The sequence below is a fragment of the Haliaeetus leucocephalus genome, unplaced genomic scaffold (assembly GCF_000737465.1).
Source record: "Haliaeetus leucocephalus isolate CR32 unplaced genomic scaffold, Haliaeetus_leucocephalus-4.0 Scaffold2, whole genome shotgun sequence".
In the NCBI taxonomy this organism is placed as follows: Eukaryota; Metazoa; Chordata; class Aves; order Accipitriformes; family Accipitridae; genus Haliaeetus; species Haliaeetus leucocephalus.
In genome coordinates, this window is record NW_010972438.1 from 14,025,579 (window position 1) to 14,046,352 (window position 20,774).

Genomic DNA, 20,774 nt, shown 5'->3' on the forward strand with positions numbered 1-20,774 from the left:
TGCCAACATCTTGGGCATGGCTCAGTCTCAACTCTTAGCTGCTAGCAGGCACCCAACAGCACTCTGCATCCAATGCCAGTCACCAGGGCACGGTTTCTAGTCCAGATCAGCCCAGATACTCAGATTTCTACATGGATAAAAGCATCTACAAAATACCTTCTAACGCTGCATAAGCCAACCACCCTTGCAGAGCTGCAGCAAGGAGGGAACGGGTGTTAGTCCTCGCTGAAGTGCTGGGACCATGCTGCTTAGCACAGCCAGCCTGCTGCTTTTGCAGGGAAACAGAGCAATTTAGAACACAGTAGTTGCAGAGGGGTTTGAATCTGTTCCTAGTACAAAGTAGTGCAGGAGGGCCTGGGGAATTACTCAAGGAAAAACTACCATTCCAAAACAGATACCTCCAGAGAAGAAAACTTGTAGGAAATGCTAACGCAAGGATGTACATTTCCCTTTCCTTGTATTTCTCACCAACTGCAAAACGCCCTGGAACCTCACCTGGGGGGGAAATATATAGCAATGGAAGACAAAAGAGTATTACAGTCTGATTGCAGTCACAAAACCAATACAGAATCGTTTACTGGTTCCACAAGGCTTGAGGCATAACTGAGCTTGTTTAGTTTTTCAGCCCTCAGTGCACTTGTAACGAGCCAGAGCTTGCGACGATAGTTAAACCCAAATTGCATCAAGAACATTTAACAGTTTCAAACTTGCCTAGTATACGCAATGAGTTCAGACACACTGACTCTCTCATCAAGAATCCAGATTCAGCACAAATGATTTAGTACACTGGATTAGTCTCAAGTGTAATGACTAACTCCTAGAAACTTTTACACTATTTTTAAATCCCACTTGTCAGGGCAGCACCTGGAAATTAAACGAGAATCCCAGGGAGACTTATCCCAAAGACAGAAATTAAACAGGAGTACCTTGCAGCTTCAAGGGTAGCTGTGACAGGCTAGTGCCACCTGGTGGGAAGCTTTTCTCCATCCCCCTTGCTCAGTTTCATCCTTTCTGTTCCATGTTCCAGCTTCCCAGAGGCAAGACAAGGGAGCAACAACCAGATCAACACCAGAAAAAGTGAAAAGGGCTGGGTAGCTCTTTCAACTGTTCAGACCTAGAGATTATCTTCCAGGTATAGGCCAGGTCATCCTATACTTCAGTCAGCAGCTTCTCAATTATTGCATAGCTGAGACTGACTGGATAGATGGAGGCACATCTGCAAGAGGAATGTGTAGACCAACACCAACATACTTGACAACAATCCCTGGTCATTATTGAGCTGGTTTACAGATAACCGGGAAGCTTAAGAGGAGAAGTAACATATCCCCATACAGGCTCTGGAAAGATGTTTGTCTAGCAACAGCTCCATCTCCCCACATCATCCCAACTCTGCTAGAGACAACACCTCAATTGTACTGAGGCAGCATCAGGCAAGGCCAGGCTGATCATCTTCACCGGCTTCAATACTTGGTGGGAACTGAGCCAACCAGTTTTGTCTACAACTGATTAGGGAGAGCGGGGTTGCACAAACTGCCACTACCACAGAAATGGTCACTCCAACAAGAGGGTCACAAACAGCCAGGCCAGAAACACTACCACCACACCCCAGGGACAGGAAGAGGACCAACTTTCCATAGATACATTCTGATCTCCTTGACGAGCAGGAGAGCACAGAGGATCCCTCAGACAAGGGCCCTTTGCTTTTAGGTCTGCCCAAACAGCACTGCTACTGCCCAAGTTTGACCATGCTGCTGCCTGCACAGAAGGGCACAGTGGAAATAGCTAGAGCTACCCTGGCAGCCTTGTACCAGTGGAAAAACTTCCTTCAATCAGCCTAAAGACAAGACCTCTGAACTAGTACACTGCCAGCTCAGGACAGAGGAGGCAGGGCTGCAGACAGACAAGATTCTAGCATAAGCCCTGACAAATCAAGACTGATTGGTCCAGTATCTCACCAGTTTGGCAAGATTAACAGTGTCTACATACACAACCCAGCAAGACATGGTTGACTCCCAGCAGAACTAACTCCATATAGGATATATTATTTTTATTTTTATACATTTAATGCCGAGAAAACAGCCATTTTGATAAGACTCGTCTTGCCCATGGTGCACATGACATTCAGAGCCAGAGGGAACCTGTCACAGTCCACAGCTTCATTATTTCCAACCTGCAGGGACACATCCTAGAAACGGATCCAGTACATGGCACTGCGGATACGGTTGTAATCCAAGAGCTGTTCAATGGGACCTGAGTGAACAGAACAGGAGTTAGTCATTGGAGATGTAGTTAAAGTTCCTGTGCAGTTTCCCATGGTCTTAAAGCAGATGGTGGCAGAGCAGACTGTGCTCACAATCCAGGGCAGCTATGCACAAACCCAGGCAACTACAGCTCAAACCTGCATCAGGAAAACCAGCAGATACCACCTCCTGACAGAGAAATTGTTACTTGTTTCCTCAGAGTAAGTTGTCTTCTCACACTGCTCTGCAATGCTCAGTACAGCTCCACATACAGGTATGAAATACAGGGAGCCACCAAGTCACAGAGATTTTGGCTAGTTCATTCCAACTTCCTGTTCAAAAACTATCTCCTTTTTCCAAGCTTTGAAGGCCAGAGGAAACAGCTGCATGGAGGAGGGGAATCCACAACATACAGGAAGGAGGCAGCAGAGCGGAGCTGAGCTGCTCAGGCAGGTTTTCCGAGAGGAATTTGTCCTTGGCCAGACAGACATGCCAGAGCAGCACAAGAGAATCAGGTCCCTTCACTTCCCTTACATAAACCACCATGACCTCAGGGTAAGGACACCTGGCAGATGCTGCTGGGCCCACACCCAGCTATGGGACTCCCAATCTTAGTCATGGCTCCACAGCAAGTAGAGAGGTGGGATGACAGCCAGCAGCTCACTGCTACTGTGTCTCCATCACCTGCAGGTTTGATCTCCTGGTAAATATGCCTTGGCACATCTGATGCGCAGAGGCAGGAGGATACCAGCAAAGAACCAGAGTGGTTAGGAGGCCAGAACAGACACATGAAAACTGCCTGCAGCTCACTTCCACTCAGCTCTTGACCCCTTCCTGTTTTTTGAGCTACCATGTACCAATTGCCACGTACTACTTACCAACTGCTGCAATTGCCGGGCATTTGTCATAAATGTATTTACTGCAGACCTCTCTCACCATTCTTGCATCAACGGCCTAATAAATACCAAAAAAAGCAATTAATGACCCTTCTAGCAGACATGCACTTCTCAAAGATGGAAGTTACTGTTGCCATTACTTATCAACATCATTAAACAGACAGTCAGACCCTTGGGGGCCATCTGCACCAACTGTCCAGCTCCTGTCTGCGAGGATGGCTCATGTTCTACATGGTGCATTCTTCTGAGGGTACAGAAAACATGGCAGTCCACAATCTGAAGCATTCCAAAGGATAGACTGGCTGCAGAATTACACAAACTAGATGCTGGCCACCTCTAGGGAAACTGTTAAAAGAATTTCAAGTTGTGCTGCTTAACGCAGGCATATGACCTCTTTCTGGGATGGACTGAATCCAGCCACAGGGACACAGGATACACCTAGTCCATGCCAGAGATTCAGACATATTTATATCAGTGTCAGTGAGCTAACCACCTGGACTCCAGGCAGCTTGACTAAGGGATAAGTAAGCCTCATGTTACTGCAGCAAACTAAGGCCAGAAAACGCTGACACCGACCATGCTCAGGTACCCCAACCAAAACAAATGGATACCTACAGCAATCCTGGCATCCCACTCCTCCAGAGGGATACGGCGTCCATAGTTTAAGAGATGGCTTCCAATATTCTCACACACTGGTGTAGTACCTAGATGTTGAAGGTATCGCATGGTCAGCATAGCAGAAAGCCTTCCAGAATTGCACAGCCTGATCATCAGTCAAAGCAGATAGAGGAAACTCTAGCCGTTAAACTGGCTTCTAATGAAGTACCAGTCGTAGTTACCACTCTAAGCAGCTCCAGCAGGAGTTAAGCAATACAAAGATTGCTTCGCCGGGTCTCCAAAGTGCTACAGCCAAGGCGGACCAGTTTGAGGGTCTCAATTCTAACTTCACCAGGCAGCACGTTATTCACTCTCAGCAACAGAAAAACTAGAAGTTTACAGAGTCAGAGCTAGCCTGGAGCACAGCAGGCTGGGGTCAGCTGCTTTGACAACATGACAGGAAGAACACAGAGCAGGGGAAAGAAAGTTTTGCCCAGTGCCTGCCAGCAGTACTGCAATGTCTAGCAGAGCTCCTGCTCCCCAGGAGAGACGTAAGTGGTAACCCTCTGAAAGCTGCACAGTGGGCAATCCATAAACCAGAACATACCATCCAGTTGAGCCACCATGGCATTTCGGAGATAGTTCTTGGCTCTCTTCACCTCTGACTCTGTGGTACTAGTGCACAGACGCATCCTGGAAAGGAGATGGAAAGACCACTGAAGTTCTTAAAGACATTTGTCTGCTCAGACAGAAAGTGAATTCCTCCCTTTCGCAACCCTCTGCAGAAATAAGCTATTATCAACATCACTTATCTTGCAGGCTTGAGATTCATTCTTGATCACACAGAGCAGCTAAGAACTGGGGAGCACTGAACAGCAGGAGGTAAGAGCTCAAGCTTACAGGTGGGGGATATCAGCCAGCAGGTTACACACTGAGTTACACTCACAAAGGTCTAAGCAGCCCTGGTGCTGGCTCTAGCTTGCCCATCAGGCACAACGGCAAGAGGTTTGCAGTACGCTATCACAAGAGAAGGCAGGCATGTCAGCTATTCCCACACATGGCAAGCTGCTATGGAAACTGATGCTGAAAGAACAAGACAGTTCCACAGAGTCTGTTTGGACTCCAGCTGCTAAATCCCTTCCTCCCCTGCCAACTGCAACGTCTCTGGGGCAAGGACTAACTCCATCTGCTCCACACACAGCACAGCTCAGCTCTGAATCTCAGAGGTAGCTTCAAACCATTACTGGGGTATACATATATACAGTAAGACGGACAGATAGAAGGCCCCAAACACAGGCATGACTCCAGCAGTGGGGCATTTATCAGCCACAACACAACAGTCTGAAAGGCAGGAACTCTGCCTGCTTTTCTCAGGCTTAACAAGACAATGGAGATACGTCTCTTGGGCACCTGGGAAAGCCTTGTCTCTAAGGAATGGTCTCACTTGTATATAAAAAACCAAAGCCTCAGTGCTAATACTGAGAAGCATGAATGAAAGACCTGAAGAGCCCCAAGGGATTAAAATAGCTCCTTAAAAGCCACATCCTAAGACATTTACAGAAACCACTTATAAGATCACTTAACCAGAATGCGAGTTAACAAGAAGTTCATAAAGAGACACAGCTCTCTGAAGACCTCGTACACTCCCGCCGACCAGCTCAGTCTCCCACAAGAGGGTCAGATCTTAAACTGCTGCCGAAGTTGTACTTACCACTCCCCCTGAGCACAGTACAGCATATCATCTACGGACAGAGGATCGGAAACAAAATGGAAACCGAAGAGGCCAGTATCAGAGTAAGAGGTGTTGAACGTCTGGAAACTGTGGCAGAGATTATGCTCCACAGCAAGTGTAGCCAGCCTGCTGGACTGATTCTGTAAATAAGGAGATACCATCAGCCATTTCAGTCTTGCAGCTTCCTCACAGCTCAAATTCTTTCCAATTGAGCTGTTTTCACAAAGACCACAGACAAGACAGAGCGGAACACTTCGCTGAAGGAGAGCTTAATTTAGACCCTTCATGTGGTCAACAGATGAGATTCACTGCTGGAAAAGCCACAGACAATGGCCTAAGAGCCCATCCAGCAAAACCATTTCCTTTCCCAGCCACAGATGAGGAGCTGGTATGCATACCACCACAGCAGTGGGAGAAAATGGGAAGTGCAAGGTCTCCCATTAGCAAGGGTTAGCACAGTTACGCAGGCCAGACAGATTCCAGACAAGAATGGATGCAATACTGGGGTTTTAAACAAGTTCCACTTGCTTTGCAGTTGTAAGGCAAGCTTGCATCATGAGACTACAGACTACCCTGTCCTGCTTCCATCACCACCCCCACCGAGTGGTTATTTTGTGAGGGTAGGAATAAGCTCTTGATAATTCATCAGCTAAACCTCTTCCAAACTTAGCAGAGAAGGCTCAGTTCATCTCCCAGCATCACCTCTCAAGAACTGTCTGGATTAGCCTCGATTACACTTCTATCCTACTTTCCAGACTCCTAACCACTTCATAGTTGGAAGCTAACCACAACAGCCTCCCATAAAGCACATTCACCCAGGGTCTTGTATTAGGTTTGCATGGCAAGGTTTTGGTAGCAGGGGAGCTACAGCGTTGGCTTCTGTGAGAAGCTGCTAGAAGCTTCCCCCATGTCCAATAGAGCCAGTGCCCGCTGGCTCCAAGATGGACCCACCACTGGCCAAGGCCGAGTCCATCAGCAACAAAGGTAGCGCCTCTGTGATAACATGTTTAAGAAGGGGGGAAAAAAACCCAACCTGCGCAGCAGCAACTGCAGCTGGAGAGAGGAGTGAGAATATGTGAGAGAAACAACTCTGCAGACACCAAGGTCAATGAAGAAGGAGGGGGAGGAGGTGCTCCAGGCACCGGAGCAGAGATTCCCAGGCAGCCCATGGTGAAGACCATGGTGAGGCAGGCTGTCCCCCTGCAGCCCATGGAGGTCCACAGTGGAGCAGATATCCACCTGCAGCCCGTGGAGGACCCCACGCCAGAGCAGGTGGATGCCTGAAGGAGGCTGTGACCCCATGGGAAGCCTGTGCTGGAGCAATTTGCTGGCAGGACTTGTGACCCTGTGGAAGGGACCCACACTGGAGCAGGCCATGAGGAACTGTAGCCTGTGGGAAGGACTCATGTTGGAGAAGTTCATAGAGGACTGTCTCCTGTGGGAGGGACCCCACGAGGGAGCAGGGGAAGAGTGTGAGGAGTCCTCCCACTGCAGAGGAAGGAGCAGCAGAGACAACGTGTGATGATCTGACTGCAACTCCCATTCCCTGTCCCCCTGTGCTGCTGGGGTGGGGAGGAAGCAGAGAAAATCAGGAGTAAAGCCAAGCCCGGGAATAAGGGAGGGGTGGAGGGAAGGTGTTCTAAGATTTGGTTTTATTTCTCATTATCCTACTCTGATTTGATTGGTAATAAATGAAACTAATATCCCCAAGTTGAGTCTGTTTTGCCCATGATGGTAATTGGTGAGTGATCTCTCCCTGTCCTTATCTCAACCCATGAGCCTTTCATTATATTTTCTCTCTCCTGTCCCGCTGAGGAGGGGGAGTGATAGAGCAGCTTTGGTGGGCACCTGGCATCCAACCAGGGTCAATCCACCACAGATCTCCATAACACTTCATATTAAAAGGCTCCAGGCTCTCCCTATCACACTCACAAGCCTCTTACCTTACCACCTCCAAAAGTGCGGTCATAGCGTCCAATGATAGCATTAGCCACATTGAGGACAACGTTGTCTGGATCAGCCCATCCTGGCCCCTCCACAGCAAGAGCAATATGGGCAACAGGCAGAGCATCATCTCTGGCACGGATCTAGAAAATCATCAAGGAGCGGGGAAGAACTGCATGAACGCTGTGGCTTTGTCTGCAGCCTGTTGCAATGCCAGGCTGACAAACCGGGGGACTTGATACTATCCCAGTGAAATGAAATAGTCTCAGGCACTACTGAGCACAAACCAGCTGCTCCAATATGAGTTTTGCAGCACATGATGTGAGCAACAGTCTCACATTCCTAACAGATTTGGGTCCTATCTAAAACCCAAGACATTGTGGCAATAAGCCCCAAGAACAGAACATGGGGGCACTACCAAGATGCTGCATCATCAGCTTCTCCGAGATATACAAACAGATTTTTCCTCTCAGAAGCAGCTATAATTGGTTTCACATTAATTCAACAGTTTGGCAACAGCTGCTTGTTTTGTTTGGGACGAAAACAACTTTACCTCACTCCCTGTGAAGCGACAGCGCGGGAGCATCGGCACAGCATCCTCTTTGTATGTAAAAGGCACTCCACTGAAGTGTTGCCTAGCTGCATCTACCAGCTCTTTGTGGGAAATACCTGGCAATAGAAGAGAGAAAGATTTGCAGTCTTAAACAGCTTAATTTAACAAAATCATCTGATTTTACATTAGAGGTGTGTGACAGGGGTTTGATCACCAGCTTGAAAACACCCAGGCTTCCCAGAATGACAAGGATCTAGAACTTACCTCCAGCAGCTGCCAGGACCATACGAGGTGCCTTGAAGTGAGCATCAACATATGAAGCTAGATCTGCTCGAGTCAGATGCCTAGAAAGAACAAAGAGACCCAGTGTATCAGCATCTCTGAGTTGGAGGGCTGACACGTTTAGGAGAAGCAAGTTCACAATGCAGAGACAGCAGTGATGTTGTTGATTCTCTTAGTTACAGGGTAATAATAATTTTTAGAAGCAAGACTGTACTGTCTGCATTTTCCCTGTGTTCTAATGCCAGAACACAGAGAACGGAAACCAGTGGCCAAGAAGGAGAGTTAAGGACAGACTTCAATACAGACTAGAGAGTACTGACCTTGGGCACTGAGCTACCAGTACCCCAACAGGTGTGTATGCTGAAGGCCACTGCTTTAACAAGCACCCGTAGCTCTTAATTTATCTAACGGTGTCAAACTGACAAGTATGGGAGGAGGTTCAACCTGGCCCTACCAACCTCATGTCTTGCATGAGGGGGATTCTAAAGAATGTGTGCAGCATTACACTTTCACCAGCCCCAACGGGAAAAACACAGTCAAGACACAACAAGAAGCCCAGGGGCACAGATCACTTCTGTGTACAGACTGGTTTCCTCATGCAGTCACCACTACTGAGAAGCAGCAGTCATGCACCCCAAGGACTGAACCCACGGGCTGTGTGCCGCATCCAGCCTATTGCTCACTTGATGTTCTCTGTGGTCCCCTCAACAGTGCGGGCCAGAGCAGTCCCCTGGAAAGCAGTGGCATGAAGGTAGTCAAAGGTAACATCCGTCAAGTTGCTGTCGATTTCTTTCAGCTCCTGAAGGATGACACCACGTTCCTTCTCGATCTGAGACTCTTCCAGTGCACAGTTCTGCACAATGTCGGCAAGAAGCTCCACAACTGCAACACATTTCCTATGTTAGCAATCCTGCTGCCTGACTGCTACCCAGTGCTGCTGAAAGGAGAAAAGACACACAGGCAGCAGGGGCACTGCAAGAGGAGTGAGCAACAAACCACGCTGGGGAGGGGATGCAACCTAGAGATGAGTACTACCTATTCCCACAGCATCAAGGAGGGACAAACAACACTGTTCTAGCATGAAGTCTCCAAGTCAGCTTGCCAAGCATGACTGCCAGCAGAAAGCAGGCAAAAACTGCAGAAGGTGAAGCATGTCAGAAGCAAGGTACTGTTGCAGATACACATCAAATCCTTACAGAGATTGTGACCTCTACAGCGTAGGCCCACATCTACAGTAGGGCCCATAGCTCTGACTCAAATCACCGGCTCTGGACTAAACCGACCTGAAGAGGAGTCTGCACATGGTACAAGAGCACAAGCAACACCTGCAAGAGCTGCGCTGAGGACTCCTGACACAGTAGCTGTCACTGACCTCAGTTTCTCAGCTCCATAAAACAACCACAGACTACTGAACACCCCCTCTCCCTCCTGGCAATATAGTGCAGCCTGACATAACAAGAGCTTTGCAAAACTGGTTTTATGAACACATGAACTTGCAGCCTTGATGCACCATGTCATGGCAGCACTCTCTTCAACTACCTCCAATTTATGGCTCAGCTATGACTTCATTCCCTGATCTGTTGTTAGAAAGGATGCTGGTAGGAGAGAAACACAAGGACAAGTGCTTGCTTAACCTCCAAATCAGACTTTGCCCGCTGGCCATCCCACCTTTAGGCATGTCCTTGGACAAGGCTTTTATGTAATAGGCAGTCTGCTCACGCGAGGTGTACCCGTTCAGGTGAGCACCCATACTCTCCACCTCCTTTTCAAAGGCAGCACCAGGACGCTTCTTTGTGCCCTAAAAAAACCCAGATAAACAATTATGAAGTGAACAGATTTCCCTCTCGGGCAGAACTAAAGGAAGGAAAAGAACATTAAAAACCTAAAATGGTAAAACCTGTCACATGATTCATAAAAGCCAAGAGCAAGTGCAGAAAGAAAGAGATTTAAAACATGGCTTATTTACCTAGCTAAAGGATGGCTGAGGTGTACTTTGAAAGACCAATAAAAACCCAGCAGGGAAGACCTACGCTAAGAGACAACAGTGAAGATCACATTCATGGAAATAAACCAAGAACAAGCCTAAATCAAAAATAAGCAGGTTTCCAGCTATCCAGCCAGCAATATTTGGAAGCCAGAATGGGAGCAGAAACCTACTTCTAATACAGAGCTCATCTCTTAAGGAGCAAGCCAGATGCTGCAGTTGCCTATGATGGCACAGGCTGGACTCGAGTCAGCAAGTCCCAAGCTTAGATGCCTTCTGCCCTAGAGCTGTTCAGCAGACACTTACATTATTAGAAAAGTAAGAGCTGTAGTCTCTAAACTCTGCTGGTCCACTAAGAAAACCAAAGAAAAATAGATGGCTACAGGAAACGCTGTTTTGAGCTCTGCCTGCTAACCTGAAGAAATATGGTTCATAACGTAGTCCTGCATGTGCACTACACAAGGGCTGGGACAGTCAGTGATTGAAACCACAGCATCACAGACTCAGTCTTGTTTGTTACTTACAACTTTTTTTCCTTTAAGAGGGGAAATACCAACTAGTAAATAAGAGTTGCCTTAATTCATGCATGCTTGCAGGTTGCCGCGTATTCAACCAAAGAGCACCATATAGGCTAAGTACTTTTTAAAGTTTATTTTTATACGAAGTGCAAAGTCTCTGGGACTCAGATGACCCAATTTACGCTCTCTTTTAACGACTACAGTCTCCGAAGCAAGAGCGCAATATATTAAGTGGAATACTTAGAACAGCTCTCCATGTAGTCCTGTGCCAGACGTAGCACAACTCCTTACCTTAAAGGCCAGATGTTCCAGGAAGTAACCAGCCCCACTGTTCTTCTCATTTTCATGGCGGCTCCCCACCCCGATCCACACACCCACCTAACGGCAAAAGCACCATATTAGAATGACAATACACATATTAGAAAAGAAAACAAAGAGCATGTTCAAGCCTCGTGCCACAAATATAACAGCACAAGCAAGAAGTTTGCTCCACAGACATTGCACTAGTAGCATCAAAATAAGAACAAGCACCAGGAACTGTTTCCTGTACACATTTTGGCTTTTTTCCTAGCAGCTTCACAGAAGCCTTTGCTAGTTTTGCCAGATATATAACTACTACTGATCACTTACTGCTTACACAAAAACTGCAAGGCTGAGAAAACTTGTAGAGCGTGAAAGCTTGACTACAGACTTATACAAAGCCAGGCTAGGCCTTCTAGTGCTACATTAATCCCACCAGTTAACAAACAGAAGTGGTGGGGTCTCTGTCAAAAGCTTCAGTTCAAATAGGGGTTTGTCACTTTTAGCAGACCAGCTACAGAGTAGGCAAGGCTACCTTTCAAGTAAGCCCTTAACCTATCTTAAGCTTACCGTACACGTTGGCTGATTGGACTCCTCCGAAGCTACTCGGAGACCATTGTCTAGAGTGGTGACTTGGGTCTCAGGGATATTATGGAGTGTCTGGGCATAGGTGGCAGCACCTCGGTTCCTTGTCAACAAAGCTGCCTAAAAAAAATAAAGGCTATGATCACCACTAACCAGCAACTCCCCTCTGCAGGGCAGACCTCCAGAATGCAGACCGCTGGGCACACAGCTGGCCGAAGCTAGGCCAGACAAGCTCTTTCACGTTTACATTGAAGAGCTCCCGCTACACACCGTTCGTTAACCGGAGAACCAGAAACCCTCCGCAGCGTCAGAGGTTTCGAGCTGGTCGAAAACCCCAGGGAAGAGTCCCACGAACCGGTCAAAACCCCGTACCGGGGCGGAGGAGGAGGGCGAACAGCAGGCCCCCGGCAAGCCCCGCAAGCAGGGGGGTTTCCGTGGCGACCGCCGCCCGCCCCGCACCGGCCGCCGCGTCCCCGTGACCTTCCCGGCCGACCGGCAGGCTAGGCCCGGCAGCCCCACCGCACCGCTCCCCTTACCGGCCTCCCCCCGGCCCACCTCGCCACTTCCCCGCCGCCGGCCGCGGTGAACTCACGGAGGGGCGAGGGCCCCACAGCAAGGCCCGCCCGGCCGCGCACCCCGCCCGGCACACAGAGGAAGCCGCCATCTTGTCCCTGCCGCCGCCGACCGAGCGGGCTGCAGCGCGCCTGCGCCGGAAGGAGGGGGCCTTGTGGGCGGGGAGGCGCACGCGCACGAGGCCGAGCGGCCGCCGGCGCGTCAGCGATACGCATGCGCACGAGGAGGAGGCGGTCCGCGCCGGCGGAGAGGGGCGCATGCGCAAAGTCGTGCGGGCGGGGGGAGGCGCCCCCCAGTGGCGGCTGGAACCGCGGGGCTGCCCGGGGGATGGGGGGTCCCCGCCCGCACCGCTCCCTCGGCCGCAGCCCCGCGGGCCCGGAGCGGGTCGCGGGGGGGGAAAAGTGGCAGAAAAAGGCCGGGGGGGTGGCGGGCCAAGCCTGCCCGCAGGGAGGGCCAGGCCCGGGCCTGGGCCCAACGGGCCAGTGCCCACCAGTGCCAGGGTGCAGCCAGGCGGCGCTGCCTGCGGTCACCTTTATTGAGGAAAGTGCATTAAAACGAAGCCTGAGAAGTGGTACACGGTTTTATCTGTGACGCCAACCCGCTGCCGGGAGCGGGCCCCCCTTTGACCGAGTCCTGGGGCCCCTCTGCCACCCCCCAAACCAGAGCCCGGCCTGGTGGGACAGGCCCGTGCCGGCGCCGAGCGGGGCAGCCAAGCGGGCACGTTGGCGTGACAGCCTGCGGCAGCTCCGTCGCAGGGGAGCTCACGGCCGCGGCAGGGCCCCAGCTCTCGGAGTCCGGAGGGGCTGGTGGGGGTACGAGGCCTCCGGGCCCCGGGGTGGGTGAGTTGGTGCCATCAGGGTGGCAAAGCCCTCCTCGCCCACCCGGCTCCTCGGGGAGACGTCTTCCTCTTGCGGGACTACATCCTGGTGCTGAGGTCCACCTAAGGGGGACAGACGGGAGGGTTGGCTTGGCTGCCTCCCTCCCATCACAGTCACAGGGACGGCGAGGCTGGGTGCTTACCAAGGTCTGGCGCTGCTCCCCACTGATGTGGAGCACAGCGTCGTGCACCGAGGGGAAGAAGCAGTGCTTGGTGATGGCCGAGCTGAAGAAGTTGCCCCGCTCCAGCTGGGCGAGGACGGGCCCTGTGTGGAGGGAGAAACATCCGAAGCTGTAGCACCTGGCTGAGCCCACCATCCCCCACCCGGAGCAGCCTCCCTCCCCCTGTGCTGCAGGGGTCACTGGGGCCATCACCAGGGATCCAGCTGCCCCGCTGGGGGCTGCAGGGCTCAGTCTGGGCCCATGGGACAACCTGCAGCACCTGCCCCCTGGGGAAACCCTGGGAATGGGGACACCATGGAGGGAGCTGTGTCCCGAAGGGGTGGGTATGCCTAGCAGGGGCTGATGGCTCTGCAGAGCCTTCTCACCCGGGCAGCCAGCAATGAAGACGTCCGCTTCTATCTCATGGAAATCTCTGAAGATCTGCAAAAAGGAGAAAACATTTTGCCTGGGAAGAAGGACAGGCTGCAGCCATCGGGCTACCCTGCAGGGTCTTGGGGACGCCCACAGCAAAGCTGCCGGCCTGCCTGCTCCCCCAGCCCCTTACATTCTTCAGGATCTTGATGGAGACGGTGTCCACGAAGCTGACGGGGCTGAAGTCCAAGATGATGGCGTGGAAGCTGGGCTGGGGCAGCCCCAGGGTGCGCAAGGTGGGCTTGGGGGGTGTGCTGCCCTCCGCCCCGCTCAGCTCGATCACCGCCACGCCTGGACCATTCTCTCCATCCTCTGTGTCCTGGGGGAGGGAAGGAGACCCGGCCTCACTGCACGGGGGCTGGCAGTACCCCTGGCTGGGCAGTGTCCCCTGTTGGGCTCGCCCTGCCCTATCACACAGTGGGGCTTGGTGAGGCTCTTGGGCTGCATTAGGGCACAGGCAGTGGATGTCCTCGGGAGAGGTGACTTGCTCGCACCTTCACCTACTTTGGGCTCTTTCCAGATGCGCCGGGATGCAACCCTCTCCCCAGTGACCCTCTCCAGAGCTGGGCTCATTAGCTGGCACCAGGTCAGCCTTTGTACTCGCTCTTAGTTCTGATAAACTGGCCACACAGCTAATGACTCACTGGCTCCACTACCTAATCATTAACGGCCTGGCTTTCCCTGCCCACCCTGGGTGTGACGCCATGGCCCGGCCCCAGTGCCTCTTCTCACCCAGTGGCCCCAGACTGAACCGGGAGCCCCACGGGCCACCAAGCCCAGCAAATGCATGGGTGGGAGGGCCAGGGCCAGGCAGGGAGGCGGTGCAGGGTGGCACCAGAGGGGTCCCCCGTGGCAGGGAAGCACCTTTTTTCTCTTTGCTTTCTCCTTCTCCGCTTTCTTCTGCTGTTTCTTCAGCTTCTTGAGGGCCTTCTTCTTCTTCTCGATCAGGCGGTCCACGTTGATGCCACTCTGCAAAACAATGCAGCCCCGTGTCCCCAGGTGCCCCAGGTGTTGGCAGGCTGGGGACACCAGGGGGCTGGCAGCTCTCCTACCTTTTTCTTCAGGGCCTCAGCATACAGCTCCACATTGGCAAAATAGAGAGTGGAGGAGGAGCGAAAGATCTTCACGCCAGGGACCTCCTGTGCCTGGGGGCAGATGGGGAGGGTGCTACCCCAGGAATGGAGGCCCCTGCTCCTCTTCCCTCCCTCCCCCAAAATGCCCCCCCGCTCCTTTCCCCAGCGAACAGCCCCTGGGGGTGCTTTGAACTGCCCCCCCATTGCAGATGGCTCTTCTCCCACCCCCCTGGTGCTGTTACCATCTGGTATTCAGCCACATCCCTGTAGACATCGGTGTTGGAGATGCGCCCCAGGATGGAGTAGCGGGGGCTGCAGGGAGCAGAGCAAGGGGCTGAGGTCACCACGGGCTTCTCCTGTCCTCGGGACGCAGCACTGGCCCCAGCCCCAGGGTACTCACAGCTGGGTGCGGAAGATGACGGTGAGCAGCCCGAAGGCCACTGAGGCCCCCAGGCCGATGTCCAAGTTCAGCATGAGGGTGGCCACAAAGGTCACAATCCAGACCATCTAGAAGGGAGACGTGGTTAGCTGCAGCACGACCTCTCTGCCAGCACCTGCAAGCCTCGGGGAGGGTGGAGAAATCCTCTCCAGGGACAAGAGCAAAGCCCCAGGGCTGGGCAGCACCTTACCAGGTCCACCTGGTTGGACTTCCAGAGCGTGCGGATGTCACTGAACTGCTTGAACATACCCTTGAGGTTGATGATGATGATGGCAGCCAAGATGGCCTAGGAGAGAAGTCCCTGCACCTATGAGGATGCTGAGGGCAGGTCTGGGGCACGGCCCTTGGCTGTTCCCCTGCCACACCACGTTGCCATGGGACGGGCACAGGGGTGGGATGTGGCACAGAGGCTATGGGACCAGATGTACCTTGGGCAGGTCCCGGAAGAGCTCTCCGATCTTCAGGATGGTCACCAGGATGACCAGGGATGAGATGACACCAGCTACCTGAGGGGAAAGAAAGTGGGAGGTGAGAGGTGAACCTCCCACTGTTTGCTGTGTTCCTTGCCCCGGGTCCAGCCCCACGGAGGGAGGCAGCATTGCCCAGACCCACCTGGCTGTTACCCCCTGTGCTCTCCTGCACCAGGCTCCGCGACATGGAGCAGCTGATGGCAAAACACTGGAAGAAGCCCCCCAGGAAGTTGCAGAGGCCCAGCGCGATCAGCTCCTGCGGGGACAGAGCAGCGGTGTGGGAGCCCATGCCTGCCCCAGCTGCAAGAAGTACAAGCTTGGTTTTCACCCAGGGAAGGGGCCCTGCGCGTCAGAGCATCACCTGGTTGCTGTCCACTTTGTAGCCATGCTTCAGGGCAAAGATCTTACCCAGGGAGATGCAGATGGCGTAGCCCACCACAGCAATGGCGAAGGCATTGCCCACAACCTGCCCAAAGTAGCTGACGTTAGGGACCACAGGCGGCTTCAACCTACAGCCAAGACAGGGAGATGGGGCTCAAAAGGGGGGTCCCGCGGGCAGTGCGGTGCCCCAGCACAGCCACCCTCACCGCCCAGCCTTGCTCACCCGCTGGGGATGTGGCCCACCACAGAGATGCCAAATTTGGCGTTGAGGTTGACGCCATAGGAGATGCCAGTGGAGACGATGATCTGGGGGAGGATGGCTGGAGTGAGGGAGGGCCTTCCTGCACAGGGACCATGGTGGAGGAGGAGGAGGAGGAGGAGGGGACCCATGCCCTGGAGCTGCACTCGCCAAGGCACTCCATCCCACCCTTCTCCACCCTGGAGGGGACAGGGCCACCCGTGGCTGGGGTGGCCAGCTGGGGAGGCCATGAGGAGCTGGGGCAGCTCTGGGTACCGTGATAAGCTCGATGGGGATAGGCATGGGCAGCTTGGAGGCGAACTGGTGGTTGAACTCTTTCACGGCGAAGATGGCCACCATGGCAATGATGGCTGTCACCAGAGTGCCCACGTTGGTCTGTGGCAGCTTCTGGCAAATCTCAATGAAGGTCTAGAGGACACAGGAGGAGGGAAAGGGCTCAGGAAAGCAGATTCCTCCCTGGCAGGTTTTGGGGGGCCTCCATGTGCCCCACAGGTGAGCGCCTGGGGAGTCCTGGGCAGCAGTGAGCCCCCACTCACCATGAACAGTGAGAGCGGCCCTGAGTGCTCACCCAGGGAGACCCCAAAGACGTTCTTGAGCTGGGAGACGAGGACATGCACGGAGGCAGCAGTGGTGTAGCCACGCACCAGCGGGTCCGAGAGGTAGGTCACCACGAAGCCAAACTGCAGCAGGCCCAGGGCCACCTGGAAGGAGAGGCAGCAGAAGTGACCCACAGCTTGTGGCCCTGGGGCACCATGGCCCCCCGTTCCCTGCGAGGCTAGGCTGGGGCCCCCTTACCTGGAATATGCCTGTCAGGACAGTGATGGTGGCCACCAGCTCCACCCTGGCAGCATCCCGCCGTGCCTCATTGACTGTCATGTTGCTGCCATTGACGGACTCCATGAAGTTCTCACTGGGCACCAGGGAGTCCGTCACGCTCCCGATCATGACGGAGATGACAGCAAAGGGACCTGGGGACAGGCAGGGTGTGGGCAGGGAGCTCAAGGTCAGCACCAGGACCTCTCTGAGGTCCACAGGCACCTATCCCCTTGGGCTGGGCTCAAAGCGCACCCACTGTGCTTTGGCTCTGGTTTGGCCAACCACCTTCTTGGTGGGGCAAAATAAAGGCAAGAAAGGTCCCCTCCAGTGGTTGATGTGGTAATGCTGTGCTGTGGAGGAGGGCTCACCCCTCTCATAGTTGCTCCCTCCCCACCATCCCTGTGGGAGCACATGGTCCCTCAGCTCACCCATGGAGTTGTGCCTGGATGTCCCAAAGAAGAAGTAGAGGAAGACGGGGTAGAAGGAGGAGTAGAGACCAGTGACGGGTGGCAGCCCGGCCAGCAGTGCGTAGGCAAGTCCTGGACATGGCAGAGCAGGGAGACATGTCATGGATGGCCGAGCCCTGGCCCCCCCAACCTGCAGGGAGCCCCCGGCAACCTGGGCATGGCATCACTCACCCTGGGGCAGGTGCATGATGCCCACGCTGAAGCCTGAGACAATATCCCCCAGGAGCCAGTCCTTGACTGGGTAGCGGGGAATCCAGCGCAGGAAGGGCAGGAACCGGAAAAGCAGGGACTTGGCAGTGGAGACCGAGCATCTGGTGGGGAAGGAGCAGGAGCTGGGGCTGAGCTCAAGTGCAGGGGCTTGGAGGCATAAGTGGGAGTGGATGGAGCTCCGTGGGAAGCAATGGGTCCTGTGGGACACCCAGCTCCATCCACTGGAACCAGGTGTCCCTCCAGGCAGGAGGATAGAGTGGGAATGTGGATGTTTGGGCTTGGGGGACCAGTCCCTGGGTCTACACCGTGTCTACCGCAGGGGCTGGGACAGCCAGAGCCAGGCTCCCCGTGGCAGTGGGGCTGGGGTACACGGTGCCTGGTGGGGTCCAGGCACAACCCCCTGGCCAGTGCGGTCCTACCTGGTCTTGTGGAGACAGCTGCGCAGTGAGGGCTTGGTGGGAGGTTTCCGCTGTGCCAGCTCCTCCAGGTCGGCCTCGCTCAGCACCTCATGAGGCGCTCGGTGGCTCAGTGCCATCTCCACTGCCATGCCCATCTGGCCCTCCTGCGTGCCAGCCTACCGCGGGGACACGACGGACAGCTCAGCCACATCCCCACGGCTGGGGGCACTTGGCACCCTACTCACCCCGCAGCCCCTCCTGCAGCACTGCTCGCCCCGCGGAGCCATCCCATCCCGGCCAGGTGTGCAGGATCGGCCCCTGAGGCCAGGGGTGAGCCGAGTTTTGGGAGTCCTGAAGCAGTGGCAGCAGCTCACAACAGAGAGTGGCAGGCAGCCAGCATGTGGGCAGGGAGGGAGCCGAGGCCTCGGCAATCAGCGCTGCCTGCTCCTGCCCTGCGCCAGCCCCATCTGCCCCGCTGGGGTGCACAGGTGGGGGCTGCCAGCAGAGCTGCCCCAGGTGGGGTCCCCCTCTGCCTGCCCACACAGGACCCACCTCGGTGCTAACCACCCTTCTCCTCCACGTACCGCAGCGCAGCCAGGGCAGTGGGCCAGCACAGCCGCCGAGCAAAGCCCCAGCCACCCCACAACCCTGTCTGCAGACTTTGTCCCTTTACACATGAGGGGAGTAGGAATGTCAACCTCCAGCGAGTGTCACGGGCTCACCATCTCTCCGCCACCGCCCTCCCCAGCCCCTGCACTGCGGAGCAAGGGTGAGCCCGTGGGCATGGAGGAGCAGGGCTGAGATCTTTCCCTTCGCAGGGCTGGGACGGTGGGACCAAGGCTTCTCTACAGATCCGCAGCCTGGCCTTGCTTGGGGCTCGAGCCGAGAGCTGCCACCGTCCTGCCGGGCTCACCCAGCTGGTGGCCCTGGCTGGTCCCGAGGTGCTCGCTTGCAACCAGACCTGTGAGCCACTCGCAGGGTGCCCGGGGCTGTGCCAGCCCGAGTCCCCACATTTCCCCCAGCCCTCCTACCTGCTGTGCCCAAGTTGATCAGGTGTCACCAGCCAGGTGCACGCTCTGCTCCCTCCTATTTATTAATACCAACCCGTGATCTTTGAAACACTGCTCCCTGACTCCTGCCCTCCCTCCTGCCCTGCTGAGGAGCTGCCTGCTTCCCAGCCCCACTGCTGCATGGCACCCGCCACGCTCCCCCTGGTGCCCTGTTGTGCTGGATTCCCTGGCTGTGGCAGGCCCAGGGCTGCCACCGCTGTCCCCAGGGCCATCCCATCCTGTGGACTGTCCTGGCGAGTCTCAGCTCCTGGCCCGCAACAGTGTCCAGGGTACCGCCATGGCCCAGCACCCATGCTGCGTAGAGGGCAGGGTTCTTGCCACCGGGCACGTCCTGGTGCCAACCCCCTGCCAAGAGCTGCCAGGTGCTCACCTCCCCCGGGGGCACTGTTCGGGGGATGCTCTGGGCCCCGCCATCACCTTCCTGTGCCCCCAGGGCTCCCATGGGTGTCCCCTCCCCACTCCATGTCCTGGAGCAGGAGCTGTGCCTGGGGCAAGGAGAGTTACTCACAGCCTCCAGCTGTGGCATCTGGGGTATTTTCCACGGCCTCCGGCCCCTGCTTACCTGCTGGAAACGGGTGTGCTGTGCCCTGTGGAATGCCCCGCTCTCCCACAGCATGCGCAGACCCAGCCGTTATCTTATTCCAAAGGTCCCCAGCGGGCACCAGAGTTGCGCTGAACCCATCACGCCTTCCTGGGCTCCACCACGACCTGCGATTGCCATTGGTTTCAGAGCATTTCTGAGTCAGGCTTGGCCCAGGCCTATGGGGACATGGCAGTGGAAATCCAGGCACCCGTGGGCTGGGCTGGCTGGTGCCAGGGTGTGGGGTGAAGCTAGTGGAGAGGGCAGGGCAGGTTCCAGGGAATCCCGGGTGCCCTGGGTGGTGGGATGGGGCTGGTGAGTGAGCGGCGTGAGTGGTGACACCTGGGACCACGCTCTGTGGGGTCGGAGCGACTCGTTCCCATCCCTGCTGGCTGGGTGGGGGGAAACCCGTGGCCACTCCGGCTCTCCCCGTGGTTGGCATAAACTGGGTCCCACAGCAGCTACACCCAGATTCCTCGGCTGCCTTTCAGCAGTGGGGCTGAGCCTGCTCCCCTCAGCCTCTCCCGCATCCCTGACCCCCCGCTGTCCCACCCTCATGCCCATCAGTCCCACCGTGGCCGGGTAGCGGCTCGCCGATGCTGACACAGGCTCCTGCCCGTGCCTGCTGCCTCGGCATCGCGTGCCCGCTCACCTGGCACGGAAGCAGAGGCCATCACAGGGCTCCTGCTTGGTAGCAACTGATAGCGCCGCGTGCCATTTACTGCCTCCTTATCGCCACTCCCTGTCCCCACTCTGTGCCACTGCTTCCTGCACCCCAGCCTCCAGCCCCTGCACCCCGCACTCGCTGCTCTGCCTGTGGCCCCCTCTTGGCTTCCCCAGCCCCCCACCCCGCTCTCCCTGGTCCCTCGCCCCCAGGCCAGCCTCGGGAAGGGCTGGAAGACAGGACCACAGCTCCTGGCATTGCCAACGCGACTCC

The 20,774-nt window shown here is 55.0% G+C and overlaps 2 protein-coding genes across 3 annotated transcripts; both read right to left on the reverse strand.

Moving 5' to 3' along the window:
• Positions 1-2,005: 2,005 nt before the first annotated feature.
• On the reverse strand, positions 2,006-12,328 carry LOC104834600 (cytochrome b-c1 complex subunit 1, mitochondrial). Of its 2 annotated transcripts, XM_010572070.1 has the most exons (13): positions 12,224-12,328; positions 11,617-11,751; positions 11,038-11,124; positions 9,913-10,042; positions 8,928-9,126; positions 8,227-8,306; positions 7,963-8,078; positions 7,409-7,552; positions 5,445-5,605; positions 4,341-4,426; positions 3,752-3,840; positions 3,119-3,194; positions 2,006-2,250 (listed from the first exon to the last, which is right to left on the reverse strand). In XM_010572070.1, the coding sequence occupies exons 1-13, from the start codon at positions 12,293-12,295 to the stop codon at positions 2,186-2,188; spliced, it is 1,440 nt and encodes a 479-aa protein (XP_010570372.1). In that variant the 5' UTR covers positions 12,296-12,328; the 3' UTR covers positions 2,006-2,185. The 2 variants fall into 2 exon arrangements, with proteins under 2 accessions (XP_010570372.1, XP_010570382.1); XM_010572080.1 differs by lacking the exons at positions 2,006-2,250; positions 3,119-3,194; positions 3,752-3,840; positions 4,341-4,426 and adding an exon at positions 4,433-4,816.
• Positions 12,329-13,120: 792 nt separating this feature from the next.
• On the reverse strand, positions 13,121-18,336 carry SLC26A6 (solute carrier family 26 (anion exchanger), member 6). The gene is made up of 19 exons (XM_010573653.1): positions 18,209-18,336; positions 17,751-17,890; positions 17,537-17,651; positions 17,092-17,293; positions 16,833-16,997; positions 16,552-16,704; positions 16,261-16,343; positions 16,018-16,165; positions 15,799-15,912; positions 15,615-15,692; positions 15,377-15,472; positions 15,148-15,254; positions 14,990-15,059; positions 14,727-14,819; positions 14,498-14,643; positions 13,808-14,000; positions 13,629-13,683; positions 13,225-13,346; positions 13,121-13,144 (listed from the first exon to the last, which is right to left on the reverse strand). Exons 1-19 carry the CDS (start codon positions 18,334-18,336, stop codon positions 13,121-13,123), a joined length of 2,232 nt encoding a protein of 743 aa, XP_010571955.1.
• Positions 18,337-20,774: the final 2,438 nt, after the last annotated feature.

Excerpts from the sequence above, each read along its gene's own strand:
- LOC104834600 (XM_010572070.1), bottom strand. The coding sequence starts at position 12,295 with ATGGCGGCTTCCTCTGTGTGCCGGGCGGGGTGCGCGGCCGGGCGGGCC. Across the intron at positions 11,752-12,223 it reads TGTGGGGCCCTCGCCCCTCC|GCAGCTTTGTTGACAAGGAA; the intron begins GTGAGTTCACCG and ends TATTTTTTTTAG. Across the intron at positions 4,427-5,444 it reads TACTGTGCTCAGGGGGAGTG|GATGCGTCTGTGCACTAGTA; the intron begins GTAAGTACAACT and ends TCTCCTTTCCAG.
- SLC26A6 (XM_010573653.1), bottom strand. The coding sequence starts at position 18,336 with ATGGCAGTGGAGATGGCACTGAGCCACCGAGCGCCTCATGAGGTGCTG. Across the intron at positions 16,344-16,551 it reads TCCCCATCGAGCTTATCACG|ATCATCGTCTCCACTGGCAT; the intron begins GTACCCAGAGCT and ends ATCCTCCCCCAG. Across the intron at positions 13,145-13,224 it reads GGGAGCAGCGCCAGACCTTG|GTGGACCTCAGCACCAGGAT; the intron begins GTAAGCACCCAG and ends TGTCCCCCTTAG.